This window comes from Rhopalosiphum padi, chromosome 1, assembly GCF_020882245.1.
Source record: "Rhopalosiphum padi isolate XX-2018 chromosome 1, ASM2088224v1, whole genome shotgun sequence".
Taxonomy (NCBI): domain Eukaryota; kingdom Metazoa; phylum Arthropoda; class Insecta; order Hemiptera; family Aphididae; genus Rhopalosiphum; species Rhopalosiphum padi.
Genome location: NC_083597.1, coordinates 59,582,688 through 59,606,434, shown reverse-complemented (window position 1 = coordinate 59,606,434; position 23,747 = coordinate 59,582,688). Strand labels below are relative to the sequence as shown.

At 25.7% G+C, this 23,747-nt stretch overlaps 1 protein-coding gene across 7 annotated transcripts in view; it reads right to left on the bottom strand.

The window, feature by feature from the left end:
* Positions 1-18,794: 18,794 nt before the first annotated feature.
* Positions 18,795-23,747, bottom strand: part of LOC132917409 (junctional adhesion molecule A-like) — a 285,049-nt gene continuing 280,096 nt past the window's right edge. For all 7 annotated transcript variants that reach the window (XM_060978136.1, XM_060978133.1, XM_060978135.1 and 4 more), the window contains one exon: positions 18,795-20,394. In XM_060978136.1, coding sequence (XP_060834119.1) covers positions 20,291-20,394 — 104 coding nt within the window. In that variant the 3' untranslated portion in view covers positions 18,795-20,290. The remainder of the gene's footprint in view (positions 20,395-23,747) is intronic.

The following is a 23,747-nucleotide window of genomic DNA, read 5'->3' as shown; positions in this document are numbered from 1 at the left end:
AAGATTAACTTTACTACCGCAATCGTTAAAAAATTAGTAGGTACCTAGGATAGTTTTTAATGTAATTTTTATTGGAGAACATTAATTAATTTATCATTAATTGTGTATCTTGTATTGAAAGTATTTACTTAGAAGCGGATAAGACATAGAAGTTCAGGGTACTTGATGGTATCTAATATTAAGTTATTTATGTTAAAATCGAAAGTGCATAAACGCACGCCTGTCATTGAGCGAGAATAAATTAAAAATATTAATTACATTTTGGTATAAACCATTAATATGTCTGTGAATATTAAATACAAAGTTATTTTAATAAAACTTAGAAGAAAATAACGAAAGCACTATAGCAAATGATTATCAAATCCAAATATCTGTAGTTTTTGGAATAATATTCGTGGTTAATTGTATTGAGTGTTTTGGCAGTCAACATAAGTTATGGCTGCTTTTAAGTTGCAGTCATTGTAAGAAGATCACATGGTATTAAAACCATATTAATTATTATTATTATTTAATAATTTGTAATTTTTATAAAAATTGATTTGCAATAGATGATATAATATTCGAATTACTCAAACTATTATTAATTTACAATTAATATAGATAGCTTCACCTTTGTTTAATACATATCATGAATCGTAATCATCCCGTCTGCGTTTCCATAATTAATTTTCATCCTAGTTATAATTACATATCATGTATTTTATATTATATGTCTATATTAGATTGGATGTGAATTTTGCAGTGACATAGCTAACCATTTACCGATAATAATTTTCACATCAATAATCAATAATTTGAAATAGTCTAATATATTGAACTGAGCAATCAGCTGTTGCTACTAGAGTTCAATACTGTAAAACTAAAATAATTCAACAAAATATAAAATCCATCTAATTTAATAAAATATTTAATTATTTAGTATTTGAAAATTGTATGATAAGCACACTTTAATTAGAGCCACTTAATATTATTCCCTACCAAAGTATTTATAAGTTAAAACTTAAAAGTTAATATCGATGTAACATAGAACAGTATGAATATATTGAATAGATATTAGCTTAAACATACCATAAATATTTTGTAAATCACATTGTGAATAATAAATAATAATGATAATAATAATATGATATATGCAGTATCAAATGTTTGAATTGCCTTCGAATAATATTACTAAATTATAGCAAAATAGCCAACATTCATTTAGTATTTAATTTCTGAGTAATTTGAATTTGAATTGTACACAAAAAAAAAAAATTGTGAAATTGTATATTTTAAAGTTTTAGGTTTCTAAAAAAAAAAAGCTTAAAAGGAAACTTTTTTTTATTAAATATTCAATCATTCGCTAATCACATTTAATATTTTATATAAATACATTTTTAATTACAAAATAATTTTAATATCTTCGTGTTTTTGACAAATTTAACTTTAAATTTCTTATTAAAAAATTATTTGTATTCAATTTAAATAATATGTAAGAAAAATTAATGTAGAATTTTCTAATAGATATTCGAGAATTTTTAACTACAGATAAATATTTTATCATATATAAATTAAAAAAAAGTTAATAATTTCAAATAAATGCAATCAACACAAAAATATCAAAATATTTTGAGCACTATATCTAAACTATAATAGTTTTGAGTAAAAAGAACAGTATGGCCATATTATTTGGGTTTTATTTAATATTGTAAAAAATACTGGATATTATTTTGCTTTTTGGTACTTCGGATATAAAAAAAATCATATTATTTATCAGAAACTTTCATCGATGTTGAAAATCAAATTTTTATTGTGTCAAAAGGTGATAATGATAAAAAAAAAATACATATGCCAATGTTAGAATCAATACATTTATGATCCTCCGATCAGAATTTATTCTTAAAAATGTACATCATACCAAATATATGTTCTGTATGTTAAGTGCACATAACTTTGTATTAATGCATAGTCGATTAACAAAAATTACCATGAAACTTTTAAAGTTTAATTAGTGTTGGTTCGATTGTTATATCCATCTTAATTTCGCGAATGAAATATATCAATTTATACGTAAGCGATTACTTGATGGCCGTTGTAGAATTTTAGTCACACCACTACCATCATGGGGAAAGCGAACTAGTGGTTGACAAGAGAAGCGTATACGGTGACTGCCGAATGACGTTTGAATTCATATGGCGTTAGCTTGGGAATGTATCATATTTTTGGCGGATAATAATGTATCTTGGATTTTTTTGTTCTTCGTTTTGAAAAGAAATATTTTTTCTTCATTAAAATACGTATTTTCTAGTACATGCTTGCATTCTGTTCAGTCACATGTACAGCGTTATATGAGAAAAAAACCACAAGTCTAATGTTTGAAGGTTTATAAACTGATATATAAAGTGAAATATTTAATATTTGACACCTTAATTAATGACATTTAAATAATTCATATTACTAATAATAATTTCAGATTTTTTTTTTAGAAATATATAGTAGTTTTTATCAAACTTTGAAATTATAAAAATGATATATTCTAATAACATTTGCACATAGGTTAATATGGATAATCATAATACATATGATTTTAAATTCATTAGCCGAAGATCATTGAATATCTTTTAATTTGGTCATTATATTATAATCATCTGGATATCCTGATAGTCATCTAACATTAATTTTATGTGCACGACGATCTATGCTCATCATTATGTATTTTCCTTGTCATTTGTGTAACTTTCATACGATTTAATAACCTATAAATAATTTTGGTTATTGGTTTCTATGCGAATACACTTAAAAGTTAAAAACCCGCTTATCTTTATATTAATTTTACATTAATATTATTTATTTTAAATGTTACTTTTACACCATTTGATAAAATGTATTAATTTTAATAAATTCGATAATTTAGAATCAAAATGTAACAAATGCATCGTATACAAAATTTCAGTAAACTGATTTAATAAGAATCACATCCATATTTTTATTTGCAAATTTAGTATGTCAAAATTATATAAATAATAAATCGCTATGCTATAGACTATAATATTATAATATCATATTATTATATATTATTAATAAAATAATTATATACGTATAAGGTAATAGTTATTACTTATAACTATAATACAGCCAGCGACAACTGGTTTAAACACAATACGCCGGTGTTTGTTTATCGTTAGTTGGTTATATATTATTCAATCAACAAATTTGTTTTGTATTATTTCATTGATTTTATTGTCTATCTGTAGTGATCGATGTCAGAAGTAAATAAACCGGTCGATAATGATAGATTTCTTTTGTTATTGTTTACTATGTTATTTTATACTCCTAATAACATATAGGTGTATACGAGAAGTCAACAATTAAGTTGAATAAAATTAATAATTGAAGAAAACTGTCAATTTATTTATTAATTTTGAAGTATCAATAAATTCTAACAAAGTTTCAACAAGTTGTGTATTTATAGTATATGTTAAATACTATAAATATTATAAAATATGCATTTTATAATTATTTCAAACGTTAAAAATTAAGATAAGAATATATTTAATGAAAATTCAAAACTTACTTAGTATTTGTTATGTATACAAAATATTATATTGAATTATTTTTATTTTACAATGAATTAATCACTTTCAAATTTAATAAACAATATAACAAATATTTTAATACTGTTAATAATTAAAAATAGAATAACACTTAATTAAATCAAATTTTAGTGTAAAATATTATATATTGTAAGACTAATGGAAATTAAAAATGTTTTTAACATTTAAATATTTTAAGCTTTTCTTAAAAACCTTTCTCGCTTCACTTCTGCAGTATGCTAAACATGCTAACAAGAGTATCAGTTATTTTAAAAATAATCAAAAGTTTGAAGTTTTGAAACATTTTCAATAATAGCTACGTTTATGAAATGATAACACGTTTAAATACGACAAGTCTAAAAACTATAATATATAAAAAAAATATTATTTTAACTACATTTAAAAATACTATTGTGATAAAATGAAATTATAAATATCCCGTTTTAAAAACTTTAAACGTTAAAACTTTTAAAGGTTTGCATAATACGTAATATAAACCACGAAAAAAATACAAAAACCGTTAAATTGAGATTTTCTAGAAATCCCGGGTAGTCGATATCACTGTTTGACAATTTATAAATATTTAAAAATATTATAACTACAAATATTAAATAAATTATATATATTATTACCACATGTCATGTTAATATACAGCGACTAGGTATTCGAAGTTAAAACTTTTCGTTACCTAAACCTATTGTTGATAATTGATAATGTAGTAATCACTCATTTCCAAACATAGACATTATTATTTATGTTAAACCAATAAGTAACACGTTTATTTTTAATTTTAAATACTTAAATATAACAATATTATATTATTATGTAAAATTATTATTTATATTGTTCATATTTTTAAATTTACTAAATATTCAAGTATTTGAGTTATTTAATCATTACAAATGTAAATTTTAACTAAAACTATTTTTATAATAAGATAAAATAAGTGTATTTGTATTGAAAGTGGGCAATTCACTTGTTAGTATTTGTTTTTATACAAAATATTTTATTGTTTTGCTGTAGAGTTAAAAAAGATTTACATTATTTTATTACTATCAATAATGTGTTAAAAATATTTTGTAGTAAGTTGCAGGTATGTAATTAAATGTATATTATTTATATCACTATCAAATATAATTATTATATTTGATGACAAAAATGAACAAGGTTCAATATTTTGACATATATGTAGATAAGTCACGTGATAAATAATTATATACACGAGCATACAAGTATTGTAGGCTAGAATATAAGTAGTATTTGTATATTGCAACATATAAATACATATTTAGTATAGAATATAATTTTAATGAATATAAATCATTGAGGGCAGTGAGGCCATTATATTATGTTGGTGTAATGATTAAAAAAGTTAAACGATATTCGTTTATTTCAATTCAAATGCAATAATAATAATAATAATAATAATAAAAAAAAAACATTAAATTAAATATTATTTTAAATGCATATATTAGGAAAAAAGAGAAAACCTTTTCTACTATTCGATAAAAATGCAATACACATTTTTGTAATTATATCATATTATCGACTCATCATTATAATTTATTAAAATGTTTTGATTATAACCAATACGTCCAAGTCCAAACCATAATTATACATTCAATTTACTACCTATTTAGGCATGTGTAACGTGCATTAAGAATATTTAGGTAATTTGAAAACCTTCAAATTTCCATTTCAGTTCAAGTTATAATATGATGACATGTAATATTACATAAATTAATCAATAATTAATTACACATGACATATGTCTGAAATTTAATTAAATATTCAATAATATTGTCATTTACGATGGACATAACAAATTGAAAGTTAACACATATTGTAGATATTGCAATGATTAAAGTAAAATATAATAATATTTGCATTTAATTGTCATATAATTGAATATTTTTTATGCAAATAAGTTTTAAATTTGTATGTTACATGTTACGAAATTTAAAATTATTGCTATCTTTGATTATTTCATATAAGTTTTACATAATATAGTTTTAAATACATTTACAGTTTGCCATATGACTATTAAATATGTATGATATTTTTAATAACTAAAATAAAATACTACTTATATGATATACATCAAAAACTACTATAATAATGTGTATTGTAATAATTTTTTCTACGGTCATATTTTAATATTATTATTTAATAATTTATTTATCTTGTAGTTAAAGACCTACTAATTAATTTAAATGGGATATAAACAATTGCGAGTTAAATTTAGAGAACTAAATTTAATAGATTTGTTTTAACTAATAACATTGTATTAGTTGTTTAATGTGATTATTTACTAGTATTCGATTATTATCATTATCAGCTTATAAGATTATATCTAACTAATAAATATTCAAGACATGTTTTAAAAATATCTTATTACTTTGTTCAATTTATTTTTTAATACAACAATGTAGCTATATATATATTGTAGTGATGGGACGAATCCTGATTTTTTAAATTGAACCGAACTTTAAATTATTTTTTCGAACTCGAACCGAACCGAACCTTTATATTTTCTACCGAACCGAACCGAACGGAACTTAGAATCGTTTTAAGTCGAACTCGAACTCAATACTTTTTATCATTAATATTATAAATGGTACATAAAGTGCCTGTTACAGTTCATAAATTTCTATCGCTAGTAGTTTAATTATTTCTAATTAATGATTATCAATTTTTATTTTTTTTAAATAACTTTTGAAGAATTGTACAAATATTTGGTCTTTGAACTATCGTGGCCAGTAAATTTGGTTTGACACATATTTTCAAGTTCGATTTTCGAACAGCAAAAGATGTTTGATAGTTCATTTCGAATTTTTTTCATGCCGAGTTCGAATTTTGTACCGAACCGAACATCAAGGGTTCGGTTCGGTTCGATTCGAGTTTTGAACAGTTCAATCCATCATTAATATTTTGTAAACCTTATACATTTTTTAAATACAGTAAATTTCCGTTACAACGAAAAATCCAGTTATGACGAAAGTCATAGAAGTCCCCTGCCGAAAAGCAGGGCTTATAAAGAGCTTATTCGAATTTTCGATACAACGAAATTTCCGTTATAACAAAAAAAAATTGGTCCCCTAGAGTTTGTTGTAAAGGGATTTTACTGTATTATAAAAAAGCGTAAGTATTTACGTTGAACACCATTTTAAAATATTTATTCCAAATAAATTCTAATAAATATTATATATTATATATACGAGTCTTCAAAAAAAAAAAAAGGATTGCCACACTAAAATTAAATTTGTAAGTATTATTTACATAATGAACATTAATGTAATGGCAAACTTGCTATTATAATACAAATCGGCGGTATAAAAATGTCCACTGGTTTTATATTAATAATATTATATTATGTATCATTGATGACGCATTCGTTTCGTTTGTATTAAAATACTAAACTGATTATTGGAATGTCAGTATTTAATATAGTTATTATTTATTTTTACAGTCTTTTATAAAATAATATGATTTATATATTGTATCATTCAATAGATGTGTATTTGAATGATTCTGATGACAAATTACATTCAGATAAATACCTTATAGGTCGTTAGCTTGTAAATGATGGAGAAACAGTTGGATTTTTTTTGTAAATTTCTCCAAAAGAACTCTACTCGTTGAAGAAAAAGGAGGGATTTTATACAATCCTTTAGAAAAGAAGTGCCCATTAATATTGGAGACAATAACTATAAAACACTGACAGCATTTACTTATTTAAGAATAAATAGAAGAAAAAGCTTACTTCTTTCATCACGAAAGATAAGAAATTTGAAGTGTATGGGCATAGTTAAATTTAGGCTCTCCTTGTCTGTTGAGAGGTTTTTTACTTATTCAACGCACGAATGAAAAAAGTATGAGATTTTTACGTGGTTTCATTACGATTGCAAAAAACAACCATTAGAATATGCAAATTAAACTTCTGATTCTAAAAAAAAGATTCGTATTGTAGTCCAATTTAAATTACCAAAAACAGTCTCACTGAAACAATTGGTTGGAGTAGATATTTTAAATAAGAATGAGTTCTATGAATTTATGATTAAAAAATACAATGCTACGGACATTTTTTCATCAGGTAATTTATTTATCAATTACGTAGGTAATTGCATTTATATTTATTCGTTGTCAATTATTATTTTAAAGGGTTTCAATCATTTTGTTTATAATTTACTTTTGAAATCAATTTTTTTTTTATTTTAAATGTTGTATATTTTTATTTATATAATATGATTGACAGCAGGTTACTAATATAATAATATAATAATGCGATCCATGCAATTAAATGTATATTTATTATGAATTTAACCTGCTATATAGCAGAGCAGAGCAATTTGATCGATTAGTTTTATTTTTATTTTAATTGTAGAATATAGTACTTGATCATACGGTATTTTGTTTTCGGTTAAAATATATTTGAAATAATAACATTATAGAAAAACAAAAGTAAAATTGTTAGTATAAACTTTGTTTTTCAGTAAATGGTCTTCGTTCATGATTCAATAAAAATTTGATGATATCGAGTGGAAAAGTTTCAGGTACAAAAGTTTTAGTACCAAACATAGACAATTTCGCAAAGTACAATTTTCCGTGACCAATGAATGAGGAAAATGTAGAGAAACCAGAAAATGTTTTTAAAAACATCGAATTGAATCGGGATGTTAAGAGTTTTTGGAGTTTTGCCAGTTGCCATAAACAAGGAAAAAATCTGCGAGCCCTAGGGTTTTTTCTTTTTTTTTCTTCTCTATTTTGTTATAGAATAGTGGCAAGTAAAACCGCCAAGAAATCTTTTTTCCAACGTGTTTCTATCATTATCTTTCTGTTTCTCTTTTTCGTTACTTCACTTCCAATCATTCTACTCTTGTAACAGATTTTTAGACCATTAGAAATTAGAATCATAAGCTACTTATCGTATTTGTCTATGTTTAATTGCAAAATGAGTGCCTTAGAAAAAATCAGTGAATTTTTATTTTAATTTAGGTGTGGTTTTTTAAATATTTATACATTGTATTAAAGATAAATTTATTAAATCTAAAACCTTAAAATAATACACGAAATATATAAGACTCTCGAAAATATTTTATTTCTCCTTACCTATTAACACTTGATGCAGAATAATTAATTACAATTTAATTTAATGTAAGTACACTTTATATTTAAACTCTCTGTTAAATCATTAAAGTTTGGTAAGGTAAAAATTATCATTAAAATGAAATATATAATTATCATGGTTTATGGAAGGTGCTTATAATTTTTTTTCTGGTTGAATTACTGACGCGGAGGAGAACTACATCAGCATGACGTCCCCTCCCTTCCCAAATAGCATTATATCTGTTCTTCCGTAAGTATTACTTCTATTCGAGCTTAATAATTTGTACTAAAATAATGGTTTTACTTAAAATTTGAGTATGTAATTCAAAATTAAATCAATAATATTTATTTGAATATGTTTATTTGGATAAAATACTAAAAGATATTAAATTTTAAATTAATAATTATTTCAGTATTTTTGTATTCGTTAATTTTATTGTAACGTTCACTTATACAAATATATATATATATATATATAGGTATTTAAATAGGTACCTACCAAATATTCCTGTATCTATAAACTAGTCAATACATATATTATAGTAATAATATAATTTATTTTACTTAATTATCCAAGCGTTTGGTTTTAATTTCAATGTTAAGACTTTACTTTCTTAATAAATATTTAATAATCACATTATATTTTTAATATTTCAAAAATGCTTTATGATTTTTTATTTTAATCAAACAAATTTATCATGCTTAAGTATTATATGCAATTATAGAAAAACAGCTATATAATTTTACACCCATTATTATAAGTCTTTAAATGGCCACTAAATTACCCTCATAAAATATATATCTCAACATTCTCAACCAATTCTTGGCAATCCCCTCAAGATGTTGAAAATAGCCCGGTGTCTTGACTTCTTCACCGCGTATTTTTTTTTTATATAAACCCTAAGCGAATCTTCAATAGACTGTTTCTCAAAATCATGTTTTTTCTATGCTAAACTTTACTGTAAATATCATTTATGCTTATCATATTTAATTTGTATGGACGTTGTGATGCAAATAAAAACTTAAAACAAAGTAAAAACTCAAGGTTAAGTAATGTTTATAGATTATTTATATATATATTTATGTTTGTAGAAAACTGATTTACAAATTTCAAACTAAATTTAGAAGTAATAAGTTTAATAGATAGGTATAGAACATAAGAATGTGAACTAAACAAAATAAAAATAGAAAATTAGAGTCTCATAACCATAGTATTATATTTGATTTATTGAAATAAAAATACAAGGTATATTGACAAATTAATTAAAATAAAAATGTAATTAATTATTTATCAAACCTTAATATAAATATTTTTTTTGAACTTCGCTACAAATTACTAACTACGAAACGATTAACAGTATGGTTCAACACATTAACTGAATAACAAAATACGATTTAAAATTTTTAAAAGTTTTTGAATTTCAAACATTTAGTTTATGTTAACTTTTGTATAGACACCTTGCAAAATAGGTTCAATATCGTGGTTGTCCAAGTAAACTCAAAAATACATAATAATAAACGTACGATGCCAGCACACAAGACCTAACCAAGATCAGCCACCGACCACCATTCTAAAGCAAGCCTCGGAAATGTTGGACTGGAGCCAGCAGCTGATCTGCACTGCATGTGCGGAGTCGTCACAGCCGGCAACAACGGCAGTACGGGTACGTCAACTGCCAGTAACCCAGTTACGCCGGGACCCGGTATACTAGGTAAGTTATACCCCCCCACCCCACCCAGTAAAATTATTCGTAAGAGAGGTAAAAATATACTTTGATATCAGAAGTGTTTGATACTTCCAGTACTGTGCGTTCGGTGAGTCCTGGATCCGTTCCACCCAGCAGTTCCACCTCCTCATCCGGGGATATCAGTATATCTGCCGGCGGCGAGGGGAGATGTCTTCACCTTTTTCCGGTGTTCTCTTAAACTTTGTCTGTTCCTCTGTTGGCGGTAGTTGAGTTGATCCAACGTTAGTGGTGGTGCGGCGACGGCTGTTTTCGCAGGCGGTGCGGGTGGTGTTGATGGCAGCGTACAAGGTGAAAGGTGGTCGAGCGGTCCCGGGTTGGCCGTTGGAGTTTTTTGTTTCCATTTACTTTTTGGCTGTGGCATTCTGGTCCACTCCATTTTTGCAGGGCGTGATACTATGGTGGCCATCAGCGGACGAGGAGGTAGTCGGATTGTTGCGGAGCATGGTATTATGGTGATCATCAGTGGGCAGGGTGGTGGTTGGGTTGTCAGCGGTGCTCGAGGTAAACTGGTCGACTGTCTACTGGGTCTTGGGCTGCGGGAGCTGCCGTTGCAAAGTTTCTGCGACCAGCAATAGGCGGCCTAAAATACCGGTGTAACAAGCGATTTTTACCTCTGGATATTTTTACCCTCCTCGGTAAAAATAACCTAGGAAATTAACACCCCAGGTAAAAGCAGCCTAGGATATTTATACTACCGCTAAAAATAGCCTAGGTTAATAATGCCCCCGGTAAAAGCTACCTAGATTATTAATACCCCTCCTCCGGTAAAATTTAATTTAAACTTCAATAGACTGTTTCTCAAAATCATGTTTTTTATATGATAAACTCTACTGTAAATATCATGGACGTTGTGATGCAAATAAAGACTTTAAAAAAATGTAATGCACGATTTCTTTTATGAAAAATGTAATATAAGAAAATAACTGTTGCTATTATAATGTAAATATTATGAAAATGAAATTATTAAAATATATTATTAAAAAAAAGAATTATAAAAAAAATATTATTTAATTACTTTGATTGAATTTTCTTATAAATTGTTTTTGTATTTATTTTAAATTTTGGGTTTTTACATCAAAATGTATACATACATTATAACCAAAATTATAATTTATTACTTTATATACAAATACCTAATATGATATTATTATCATATACATATAAGAATAGGTTAGGTTATGTTAATTGTTGTTTTATTAATAATATCTGTGTAAAATATTTAGACATATAAATAATAAATAAATAAATAAATAATTTCTGGTGAATGTTGTTTTATAGAGTTGGGGGAAATTTAAAATAAACCAGTGTTATACTACACCCACACTCATATTACTTGATGGACATACTAGTTTTCTTGGAAATTAAATATTCATTTTACTTAATTTATATTTATTGACAAATACTTAAGCAGAGTATACTTCATATACAATGAAAGGATGTATGATAGGTAATTTATATAATTGATAATAAAAAATATATTTTCATTTAATATTTTGTATTTTAAATTTTGTATATTATACTAAATGTATAATATTTAATCTGTATTAAAATAATGCTACATCAGTTTTAAAATAAATGTCTATGTTAAATGTGATTTATGCATATTTATTAGCAAAATAATATATCTAACTAGTTTTATACTCTTCATTTTTAAAATTTAAATAAACATGTAAAAATTAAAAAACGTCAAAACGTCTTAATCTCATAAGTCGTAACTATTACATCACAGTTTAGTTTTCATAAGAGTATTTAAAAAATAGTGTAGTAGAAAAAAATTTTAAATTAAAAAAAACCACGTAATCCGGTGACGATGAATGAGGTATAAGGTTTCCAGATGTATGATATTATAATTTAAAACTGGGGTAATTTTGTAGTTCAACGAACTATCATAAATAATTGAAAGGAAAACGTGTAGAATAGGTTGTGATTCTTCGGAAAAAACACCACGGATTTTCGCAGCTTGAGTAAAGCACATATTGATCAATAACGTACAGGTATATTGTGTTTATAATATGGAACGTAGGTAACGAGGTAAATACTTTGGATAGCTACTTTACGTATGTTTAAGTATTAGTGATCATTGAAACCGTTAAATAGTTTATTTTCCTGTGTAGTGTTATGCGTGCACACTATTACTCAACTGATGCTTTATGCGGATTAACATGTATGTAATATATTTAAATATTGAATATGTTCATTAATCTACTTACCTTGATTGTAGCTGTTTCTGTCTGTATAGTAAGATATTATTATGATTTCACAGATGTCTTGATGGGATGTGGTTTCATGCTATATTACGATATATGCGTAGAGAAGTTAGGTTAGTATATGTAATATAATGTACAGTAGCGGATCAGTGGGGGTGGGGGAACTATATCCAAATATATTAGATTTCATATATCTATATATATTTCTATAGTTACAGAATTAAATTTCTAAACGCAAATTTTTTTGTTAACATTGTAAAAACAACTTTTACTTAAATAAATATTGTATAGTGTAGTTATTATATTTTAATGATTTAACTTATTGTAGACTGTATCATTGATATTTTAAATTGTACTTTTACCGCCTCCAAAATGCATTGCTATGTATTTTCTATTATCAATGAATAGCAATTTGATTCTAATACATAGTGACCACAATACTACTATTCTAAAACATTGTCTTACGATTTAAAATATTTCTTCAATATTGAAATATTTGAGATGACTGTGGAACCAATTGGCAGTTATTGATCGATTACCAACCAAATATAATCAGAAATTTTTTTACCTACTAAAATATATACTTAATCTTATTTATTCTAGTAATTGATAATAATTCTCATACAATTTACTCTCATAGCACAAAGTTCATACTATACTGAATAAAGTTTTCGCTAAATTAAAAAACCATAATATTATTTTAAGTACGATATGTATTGATATGATTATTTGCACTTTTTTCAGTTATGAAGGAATACTAATAATTTTAATATTAAAATTAATAACATGTTACTAGTGTTACAAATATGTTCATGAATCTAGTATGAATTATACAAACAATGTTAATGGGTACTACTCGTACTTTATATAAGTTTAAATTAATTTAAAATAAATATTAAAGTTAAAATTTTGGTTTTAACACAAAGTAAGTTTATACATCATTATTTTTCTGTCACCTTAACTTCTGTTATTGATTAAGGTTAACGAATTGAAAGTTGCCATTTATAGTTTGCTATTCAATACTTCAAAGTCCTATAAAATATATTCTACCTATAGGACCAAGTTTATGCAAATATAATTGTTCAAGCCACTCTAAGTATGTATATTCAGTATTGTAAGCCACGCCGAGCACAACATGTCCTTTCTTTAAACTAATAAATTATCTGAATAACATATATATGTATATTGTTGGAGACCTCGGTCAATATACTCTATATTCTCGGGATCCTCGGCCAAAATTCGGTGCATAATACATGAGTTTCCGAGTACAGACCTTCGGTCTTCTAACCACCGACGTCGTTTATAAATGCTGCATAACTATTGGCACGTTCGACATCGGGACTTAAGGCCATCGAGTTATGTGGTAATTATACAGAGTGTACGTATGATTGGTAAAACGTAACGATTGGAATAAAGTGAAACAATTACATTTTGCTATTAATTGATCTGTTCTTGGTAACCATACACGCATTCGCAAAGGCCATACAATGCGATTATTATCTAAGAACTGTTATTCATCATGCCATCTGCCATCAAGGATAAATCGCAAAAAACAGCGTCGTACCAATGCAAATGCGAACAATCAAAATATCTATAAAGCTGGGACTGGCGTACTTAGACCTGGAATTTTTTTTGGTGGGGGGATAATTTTTAAATAAAAATATGGATGATCAAAAGTATATATTTTATAAGAAATTGAATCTTTCTAAACATTTCGTGGGGAGGAGGAGGGGGTTATCCCACCTACCGTTAGTACGCCACTGTTGGAACGCGTGAGAACTAATCACAAACAGCGATAAACAGTAGGTATCTCCGTTGCGTTATCGATGCAGCGGTGACAGTAGTCGGGTCAAGTTGGTTAAAGCGTCGGTTCTGACGCATACCGTTTCGAATTCCGGCCACGGGCGGCATGTCTCTCTAGAGTCTAGACAGGCAACTGTTTAGGGAGCGAGGCCGCCACCTCCCGCCCCCAGGTATGGAAGAAACTTACGGGTACCCAACTAAAAATTCTGTCAATTATAGGCGTCCGAAATTAGAGCTTTGCGTCTACTCCCGGACATAGCGACATACAAAAAAAAAGATCGATGCAGTATGCGACAAATAAGTGGATGCGTATCAATGTATCAGACAGTACGATTGTGATTTTACATTTCTAGAAGGACCAGCACCTACATACAATGGAAATATTATCAACATAACCCAACAATTACAGTGCACTCAGAACTCAAGAATTCATCGAAATAATAACTTTTAGGAAAACCAAATCTTGGTAAATATACCTATAGACGAGAAAATGAGGTTAGATAATAAAGTTGATTGAGTTGAAAGTAGCGCGAAAGGAAATTGGTCAATCACTTAAAAAAAAAATCAATATATACAAGCTAAACTAGAACAGTAATGTATTGAGTATAATAAAGAGGAGAAAACCATAGAAAACATTTTAAAGTCAATAGGAACAATTGTGGTAAAATAAATTTTTTAAATATTATGTAGGTATTATCACTACCATCACTGTTTTTAATTTTACAATTTATTATTATATTCTAATACGGGCATTTAATATTTTGAAATTTTCACTTAGTGGTGTTATTTTTAAATATTGTATTATTAACTAAATTGTTAATGAATAAAGTCAAGAATTTTCGATCCACTAGCTGTAAGTTTTTTTTTTATTTGAAAAAAAAAAAATATAATGTAAATATGTACTGTATTACGTAATATACTAATGAAATCTATATAAAATTGTATAATGAGAAAATAATGTTGATGAGATTATTGAACACTGTAATAGAACTGACAAAAAATCATCAAGTATAACCCAATGAAGATGAAATTGGTTCATAGAGGTTCGTTGATAAAGGGATTTATGAATAATTAGATTAGTGTGGGTATGAGATTACATGTATATTCAGGACACTAACGAGAAATACCGAGAAAATTAAATCAACACTAATTGTAAATTTAAGTTATTTGTGTAATGTCTTCGTGACTATAAAGCAAATATATTATATTTTATAATAAATATGATATTAAGTTATGTACTAAGCAAGCTTTTTTTGCATGGTTACTTGATTCGACAAATAATTATGATTAACTATTTTATATTATTGTCTGTAAACCTGTTAAGGACACAATTTTATGGATGTGAAGAACTAATATTATTTAAAAATTAAACAATATATTTTACTATTTACGGTGATTATGATTATACAATTTTTGATTGTAATACAATTGATTTTAATATATATTTTTTTTTATCTTTTTTTCTCAAAGGATTTTCATATAATATGAAAATTGATTAAATGCACGTTATTCTTCTGTTACATAATAAAATACTGTGTGAATTAAAAATCGACACACATAAATATATGTGTTAATGAATAATGATAATTTATAAAAGACTATTATCATGTTTTGTTTTATTAAGTATTTCATCCATTATTTAACGACGCATTATGTTAATAACTAATATTAATAGGTAATTAAAAAATATCGTTCTTATGATTAAAAAAAACATAACACATTTTGTTCTAGAGTAAATTTGAATACAATTTCAAGTTTAGTTATTCTATTCTGCAGACAGTATCGAGTCTGCAAACGTATATAACTATAAAGTTTAGGTACCAGTGTAACTTATTTTATTTGTACACAATATTTATTTTTTATTTGATATCAAATAAAAATAAAACTGTCAGCATTGTCGATGATTTTAAATTTACTTTTATGTAGCATATTATTAGACAGTAGTTTTGAAATAATAAACAATTATTTACCTTGTAATTGTAATATATTTTAATATAACACTTGACCTCGATTTGTTAGGGATTTATGACCAATAATATTATAACACATTTACATACAACAATAATATAACTTATCTATATGTCTGGTCACCATTTTCAACCATTAAAAATAAAGGGCTAAATGACAAACATGTTTTATCCTTTTACCCAAATAATATTATTTCAAACGTAAGAGGTATCTTTTTTCAATTTTATTGGTTTAAAAAAAAATAATATTTGATAATATGACATTGTCGGTAAAATTAAAATATAAATAATATATATATCTATACATGACATATTATGTTTATTGTATTTAACTGTTTCGTTGATGATACTAAGATAAACTGTGCAAAATAAAATATTATAATTAATAATAATAATAATAAATATTTGATAATTGTACTTATTATTTTGTGTTTTTCATGTGTCTGCACCCAGTTAATTAGCATCATACTATTTTATTGATATGCAGATATGCATTTATAATTCTTGCTATTACCAATATCGCGATATACCTACCTTAATAAAATTACCATAATATGTTACGTTTTTAAATACCAATTGCGTCAGCTTGTATTTCAATAATAGGAGTATTTTTGAATAGTGAGTATTAGGCTATTTTGAATAGCCATATTAAAGTTTAAAATAGAATAATTTATATTATACATGTTATTACTGAAAAATGTTTTTAGCAGCCCATGTTTTGTGATTATAACTTATAGCTCAGTTATAATAGATATATTAGGTTTTGAAAATGCATCTATTCAATCGTTAGAATTAGGCTAACGTTATTATGAATCACGTCATACTCTAATGGATATATTTTAAACTTACATGATTTTTAAACCACAATTAATTGTATTAGTGTGTAATTATCCGTTGATCGTAATGTTAATATTATAATATTAGGTGTGATGATATGTGTAGGTTTATTTTAAAAACATTTTTTTTTTAGTTACTCGTGTTCAACATAAGATGTATTATAGTTGGTGATATTCAAAGACGATATTCAATTTAACACAATAAATCATACGAAAAATAGATTTTGCTATTAAATCGGTATACTCAGCACTTTAGGTTCTATTGTTAAAAAATAAAAATATGTTTATCGCTTCTTTGTTTGTTGTCGAGCACTTTTCTTGACACTGCTGCAATTTTGACTTCACAAGTATTTTGCACCTTAAAACGTAAAAATATATGATACACGATATTTCATCTTTAAACCATATGAACATTTGGCTATCACATTGACCAAACGTGTTTTGCTGTTATCGGTTAATGCGTTACAAAGTTTTACGGAATGGCCGTTTTCAAATTTCTCAATCGATACCATCTGCCACCAGAGTCGAAAGTGTTGATATTTTGTCGACAGCAGGTTTAATTTAAAATGACATTGCTGGTAAATAGTTAAGCGACAACTTTTGGATGGCAAGTCCATTGTAGAACTAAGTATTAAAAATTTGCAGTGTCAGCATCATTGTCGCCCACTGACCTGTGGAAGGCAAGTTTCAGAATTGAATAATCGACCTATCCTCCGGACGCCAGGCGGGCGTGTTCTACTCTCATTATTCAACCCTCCATATCCTGACACGGCGAGGCTATAGCCTACGGGATGTTCCCAGATTATGCCAACGCTATTATAATAAGGAAAACTGATAACATAATATCAAGCAAAAGATTTTTTTATTATTATTTAAGGTATACAACAACTATTCTACACAATATATATGAAACTGTCTTAAAATAGTTTAAACGTTGGGGTTGTACCTGTTTTATATTAAAATCACCGATATAACTAAAAACAAAAGGAAGAGTTATTCTGTTGAATGAATATGAAAAGTTTGTCGATTATTTGTTAGAATGAGGAGTACGAATTATTATTACTTTGCTAACGACTATTACAAACGGTATCAATTAATCCATGCGATTCTCAAACTTTCTAGAGCGTTAAGTTCCATAATTTTACTGCTGAAATTTCGTTTATTTGTAGTGGGCAGTTATTTTATTGCGGTTAAATGTTATAAATTAAATTATACAGTTTTATCACCGATTTGAATTGGGCAAATTTAATTATGTCATTAAAAATAAAACGATAAAATTAATTTCAAAGACATCAAAAATAACGATTGTTTTCATAGTCTTGTAATAGTATTAATAATTAATAGTTTCTTAGGCATTATACTTTATACTATTATTTGTTATATACCTTAAACATTCCAAAGTAACAATTTTAATAGTGCTAAACCATATTCACATTGTATTAACTACAGAAAAAATAACTTTTACTAGGAATTTATCATAGATAAGAAGTTACTATGATATAAACAAAATAATTTTGGTGAAATCATAAAAAGGAGCATAACAATGAAATCAGAATTTTGTTTTGAACTTAATATATTTTAATAATATTTATTTAACAATTAAACGGACATTCAATTAATAATTGTATATTATTGTTGGAAAATGAATATTTACAATGGACTTATTATGTCTTAAGCATGTATAGGTAGCACGCAACTGACTTATAAGTATCATATATTATATGATAATAATAGTATTACAATTTGGCAATACAATTTACCAGAAAAAAAAAATTATGTATAATAATAATAATAATTATAATACCAATTGGTAAACATTATTCATATAATATCAGGAACATCTGCGATGCATTGATATTTTATTGTAATGTGAGATGTAATAGTTATATACATGAAATTGTTATAAACATTTGCTCTTTGAAAAAAGAAAACATAAAAAACTTGTGAATTTCTGTACATACAACGTTTCATTGAGCCCTTTATATTTTTAAACATTTACAACTATTTCCAATCGCACTTTCGTAATATTAGTCCTTTATAACATTAAAGTATTATGTATAGTAATCGTATTATTTTAGTACAATGAATATCCGATGATGTCGTTTTCATACAATATATATATATATATATATTATCATATCATTATGATGTTTTCAGAATGCCATTACGTACAACCATCATTAAAAAATATGTCACAATAATTTTAAAATCCTAATATTAATTATAATTATAGTTATTAATAATAATTTTAATTAATTACAATTCTATTTACGTCCAATAAATTAAATAAGTAGGTACAGAAAAAAATAAAATTATATCAACTCATTAGCTGGTATAGGTATACATTGAGATGTATTAATAAAGATATTTTTATTCATTTAAACTTTAACTTTTCATATAAATAGTATATAATAGAAGATAACTAACGTCACTAATAACAACTAGTAAAAGTAAAAAAAAAATTAAACAATTAGTATTATGTTATAATTTTCCAAAAATATTAAATAATATAAACTTATACATAAGTATAATATAACAGGAAAAATGTATGTTAAAATTATATTTACAATATTATCATTAATAATATAAGTTTTAATTAATTTCGATTAAAATAAAATTATGCATTTTTTTTTTTAAATAAATATGTGTAACCCTGTACAATGTAACTTAAGTGCGATAATTAAAACCAAATCAAAATTGTATACAACATTATAATTGTTAATATAGTTTTAATTGTATAACACTTTTTAGATGTAATATTATATCTGTATATCATATCTGTAATATAATATAGATATAAAAAAAAAAATGGTAACCATACTAATAATATTAAGTATAAGTTTATGAGATAAATTAGTTAATAATTGGCTAAATTCTAAATGTTTTTCCAAAGTTATTATTTTACTTAATTCTGGTAATTGAAATAAGACATGAGTAAACAAAAACATGTTTATGAATGTTTAACAATAATCATAATTATAATTATACTTTTTACAAAGATAAAATACATACATATAATTTTTATTACTTACACAGTAGAATCGCTTCCCCTTATCTAACAGATATTACCATTAGTGGTAATGCAACAAACCATAGCATCACTTCAATTCCTGAAGCTGTAGACTTTCTGCGTGATATGGCAGCCATAGTGTCTCCTAAATGAATAAAAAATTAATAATATATATTTTTATTTATATTGATACTATTATGTAATGTTCATTTTTTAAATATAGTAATAATAGATAAGTAATATTTTTATATTATATTATATTTTTTTTAGTTTTAACATTTTTTAAAAATATTATTATATTATTATATTAGAACTATTTCTACGACGCCACAAAGACTAAGAAGTCAGAAAAAAAAACGAACAAATTGTATGCAACATAATTATCTATATAAACATCATTATCTTTATTATTTATTATTTTTTATTTTAATTATGATTTTAAAATTTGTTTAGTTATCTATGCTTATATAGTAAAACAATTGAAAACTATTATTTTTGAATTGCTTTCAATAAATTAGGCGATAAAAACTAAATCCGGTCATCGATATTTATTTTTTTCTTCATATAATATTGTTTCTGAATTATGTGTTTTCGTAAAAACTAATAACAGACGAAAGAATAGTTTCCGTTTAACTATTTCTTCTATGTTTAAAATTACTTTTACTGAACATTAAATTATTAAACACTAAAATTTACAATTTAACAAAATCACCACAAATTGAATTAATTTTGCATTTAAATCATAATATTGTTTTGTTTCTTAGAATAAAATTAAATTCAGAATAGCATTGTCTCTAAATTTTATAAAATTTAAACCATACATACAAGAAAATAACTATTATTGGTATTAATCATTATTCATTAATTAATAATATTTTCTATAATAGATGTGTAATTTAATATTATCAACATCACAAAATGGCCACCATTGCGGAGGGCTCATATAAAAATAATAATAATATGATTTCTATTTTTATGAATTTCACTTTAGAAATATGATACTATCTTTTACTTTAAAACTGTTTACATGTTTACATTTTAATAGTATTAAAAAATCGATAAACCTAACCGAATTGTAATGCTGCGATAAAAATAATGCATATAAACTCTTGAGACATACACAAAAGAATATATGTCAAGGTCAACTACTAAACTATAAAAACTGTGATAGTTTTGAATTAGTGAACCTATACCTACTAGATAAAATATTATATCAAAGTTAATTCTTAAAATTTACAATAAAATTAAAAAGTCCAAGACCATTTCTCAATTTATTTATTTATTTATTTTTGTTTGAGCAAAAATACCAATATTTTATCGTCCATGTGAACTAATGAAATTGAATACAAATATGTATGTTAATTATTTTTAATACGTTTTGATCAATGGGGATTTCCACGAGAACATTAACATAAATATACTCGCACGTTTATTTGTTCTATCATAAAACTTAAAGGTAAAAACAATCTGTTTTTTTCATGCGCTTTTAATTATATTTAAAGTTTCAATCGAATTATGAGAATTTTTAAATTATAAAATAATTGTACTACTAATAACTGACTTAAAAATTAAAATATCATAATATTATAACGACGAGAAAGCACCGATAATATTGTTAAGATTAATAATAGGTCTGTTATTAAAGCTTACTATACAAAATTGGAACTACTAAATAAGAAACGTGTTCGATTATTCGCTTGTCACCGATTAGCATACGAAAAGTATGGAGTTGATTGACTGTATCTTTACAATATCTGGTCGTTGTCATTGCGTATAAAAAACCACATTATTACTATCGAAGTCGTGTCTTTCACTCAATATAGGTACACAAAGATTTAATGTCATATTCCCTTTCACATACACTCTTCTCTATACTTCTTGTTTACCCATTTGTGTGGTTTTGTTTTAAAGATTAATATTTTGTAACGTGGGTTGATAAATATGTATACGGTTGTATGAAACAGTAAAGATAATATATTATGTTAGTCATCTTTTGAAATACTGTTTATTTTTTGTTGTTTGCGTAGTGATCAGTAGTAATCAATTTATTGTCATAAGCATTTTGCCTCGGAAAACAAGCACTTTAAAGAGACCTACATATTTTGGACGTTTTTATTTTTTAGTAATACGGATTCACTATGATAATTTATTTTTATTAACTTTATAAAGAACTTATTTTAGGTATTCGTATGCGACGTATGTGACAATTTTGTTATTTAAATCAGTACGTTATAGTACCTATATTATAACATTTTTATTTTACGTGTTCACTGTTCAGTGAATTTATATCGGCTGTAGACACTGTACGAATACGATTTTTTTTGTGATTTTCACGTCATGTGTTACAAAAATAAGATGGGAAAATTCTGACCAGACCATCCGACATCTGTAATAATATTTCACTGTTTGTATAAGACGATTCGTCCAACAATTCGGAACATAAAGCTCACGTTTCGTTTACGCGTCTCTAGCAAAAGGGATTCCATGGATCACACAGCTATAATGTATTAGGTACACTGAACTAAAATGACTGTATACACAGATAGTTTCCACAATACCGGACCTTGTCTTATTCACCTGCGGAGTCCGACCAGCTATTCTGTGCACGCCTAATAAAATTGTATCCCAAAGACAAACGTCAAATTCTACACCACTCCAGTACACATTGACCTGGAATGGGATCCTGCCATTGATCGAAATCGTAGCGCTATAAACTCTTGTGTGACTATGTTAATATTATTTCATCAATTTTCCTCCATTTATCGTGTATTATAATGAACACATTGGAACGTACATAGTTATTACATATTGTCAAACTAATTTCTCTTAACTGCTACTAATAATAGTCTTAAGAGAAAACTGAGTTATTGTTACACTCGCAGTAACATACGTACCAGATACAAATATTTCTATATAATTATACATTTTTAACGATTTGATGAATATAGCACATTTTTTTTTACCCCTCATAACTCTCAAAAAATCGGAATAATATGAAATTTAAATTTGTGTTACAGTTAAGATTTCTTTATAATATTTTATAATTAAGTTGAATGCAATTTTTTTGAACCAAAAAGGATTTTAAAAATTATGCAGGTACTTAATAATATAGTATAATATAACAATTATAACGATTATTTTATTCAATTATCTGTATAATTTTATTTCCGTGAGTAATATTTTATTTAAATTTAAAAAAAATATAATATATATATATGAGGGCGTATTTTTGAGGAAAAACAATGAGTTTGCTTCTAAATTTAGTTTTTTTGATAATAATTCTAAACTAACAGGTCATTTTAAGACCAAAACAGTTTTTATGTAACTAATCAATATTCTTAATATAATCAATAAAAAAAAGTGAGGAGAAAATCAATACAATAAGTTATCAATACAATACAAACAATGATATTAATGTTCAGTGAATTTGCTGTTTTTTTTTTTTTAATTTAATGGAATGACAAGTATAGTAAAGTAAAGTTAATGGTATTATTGGAT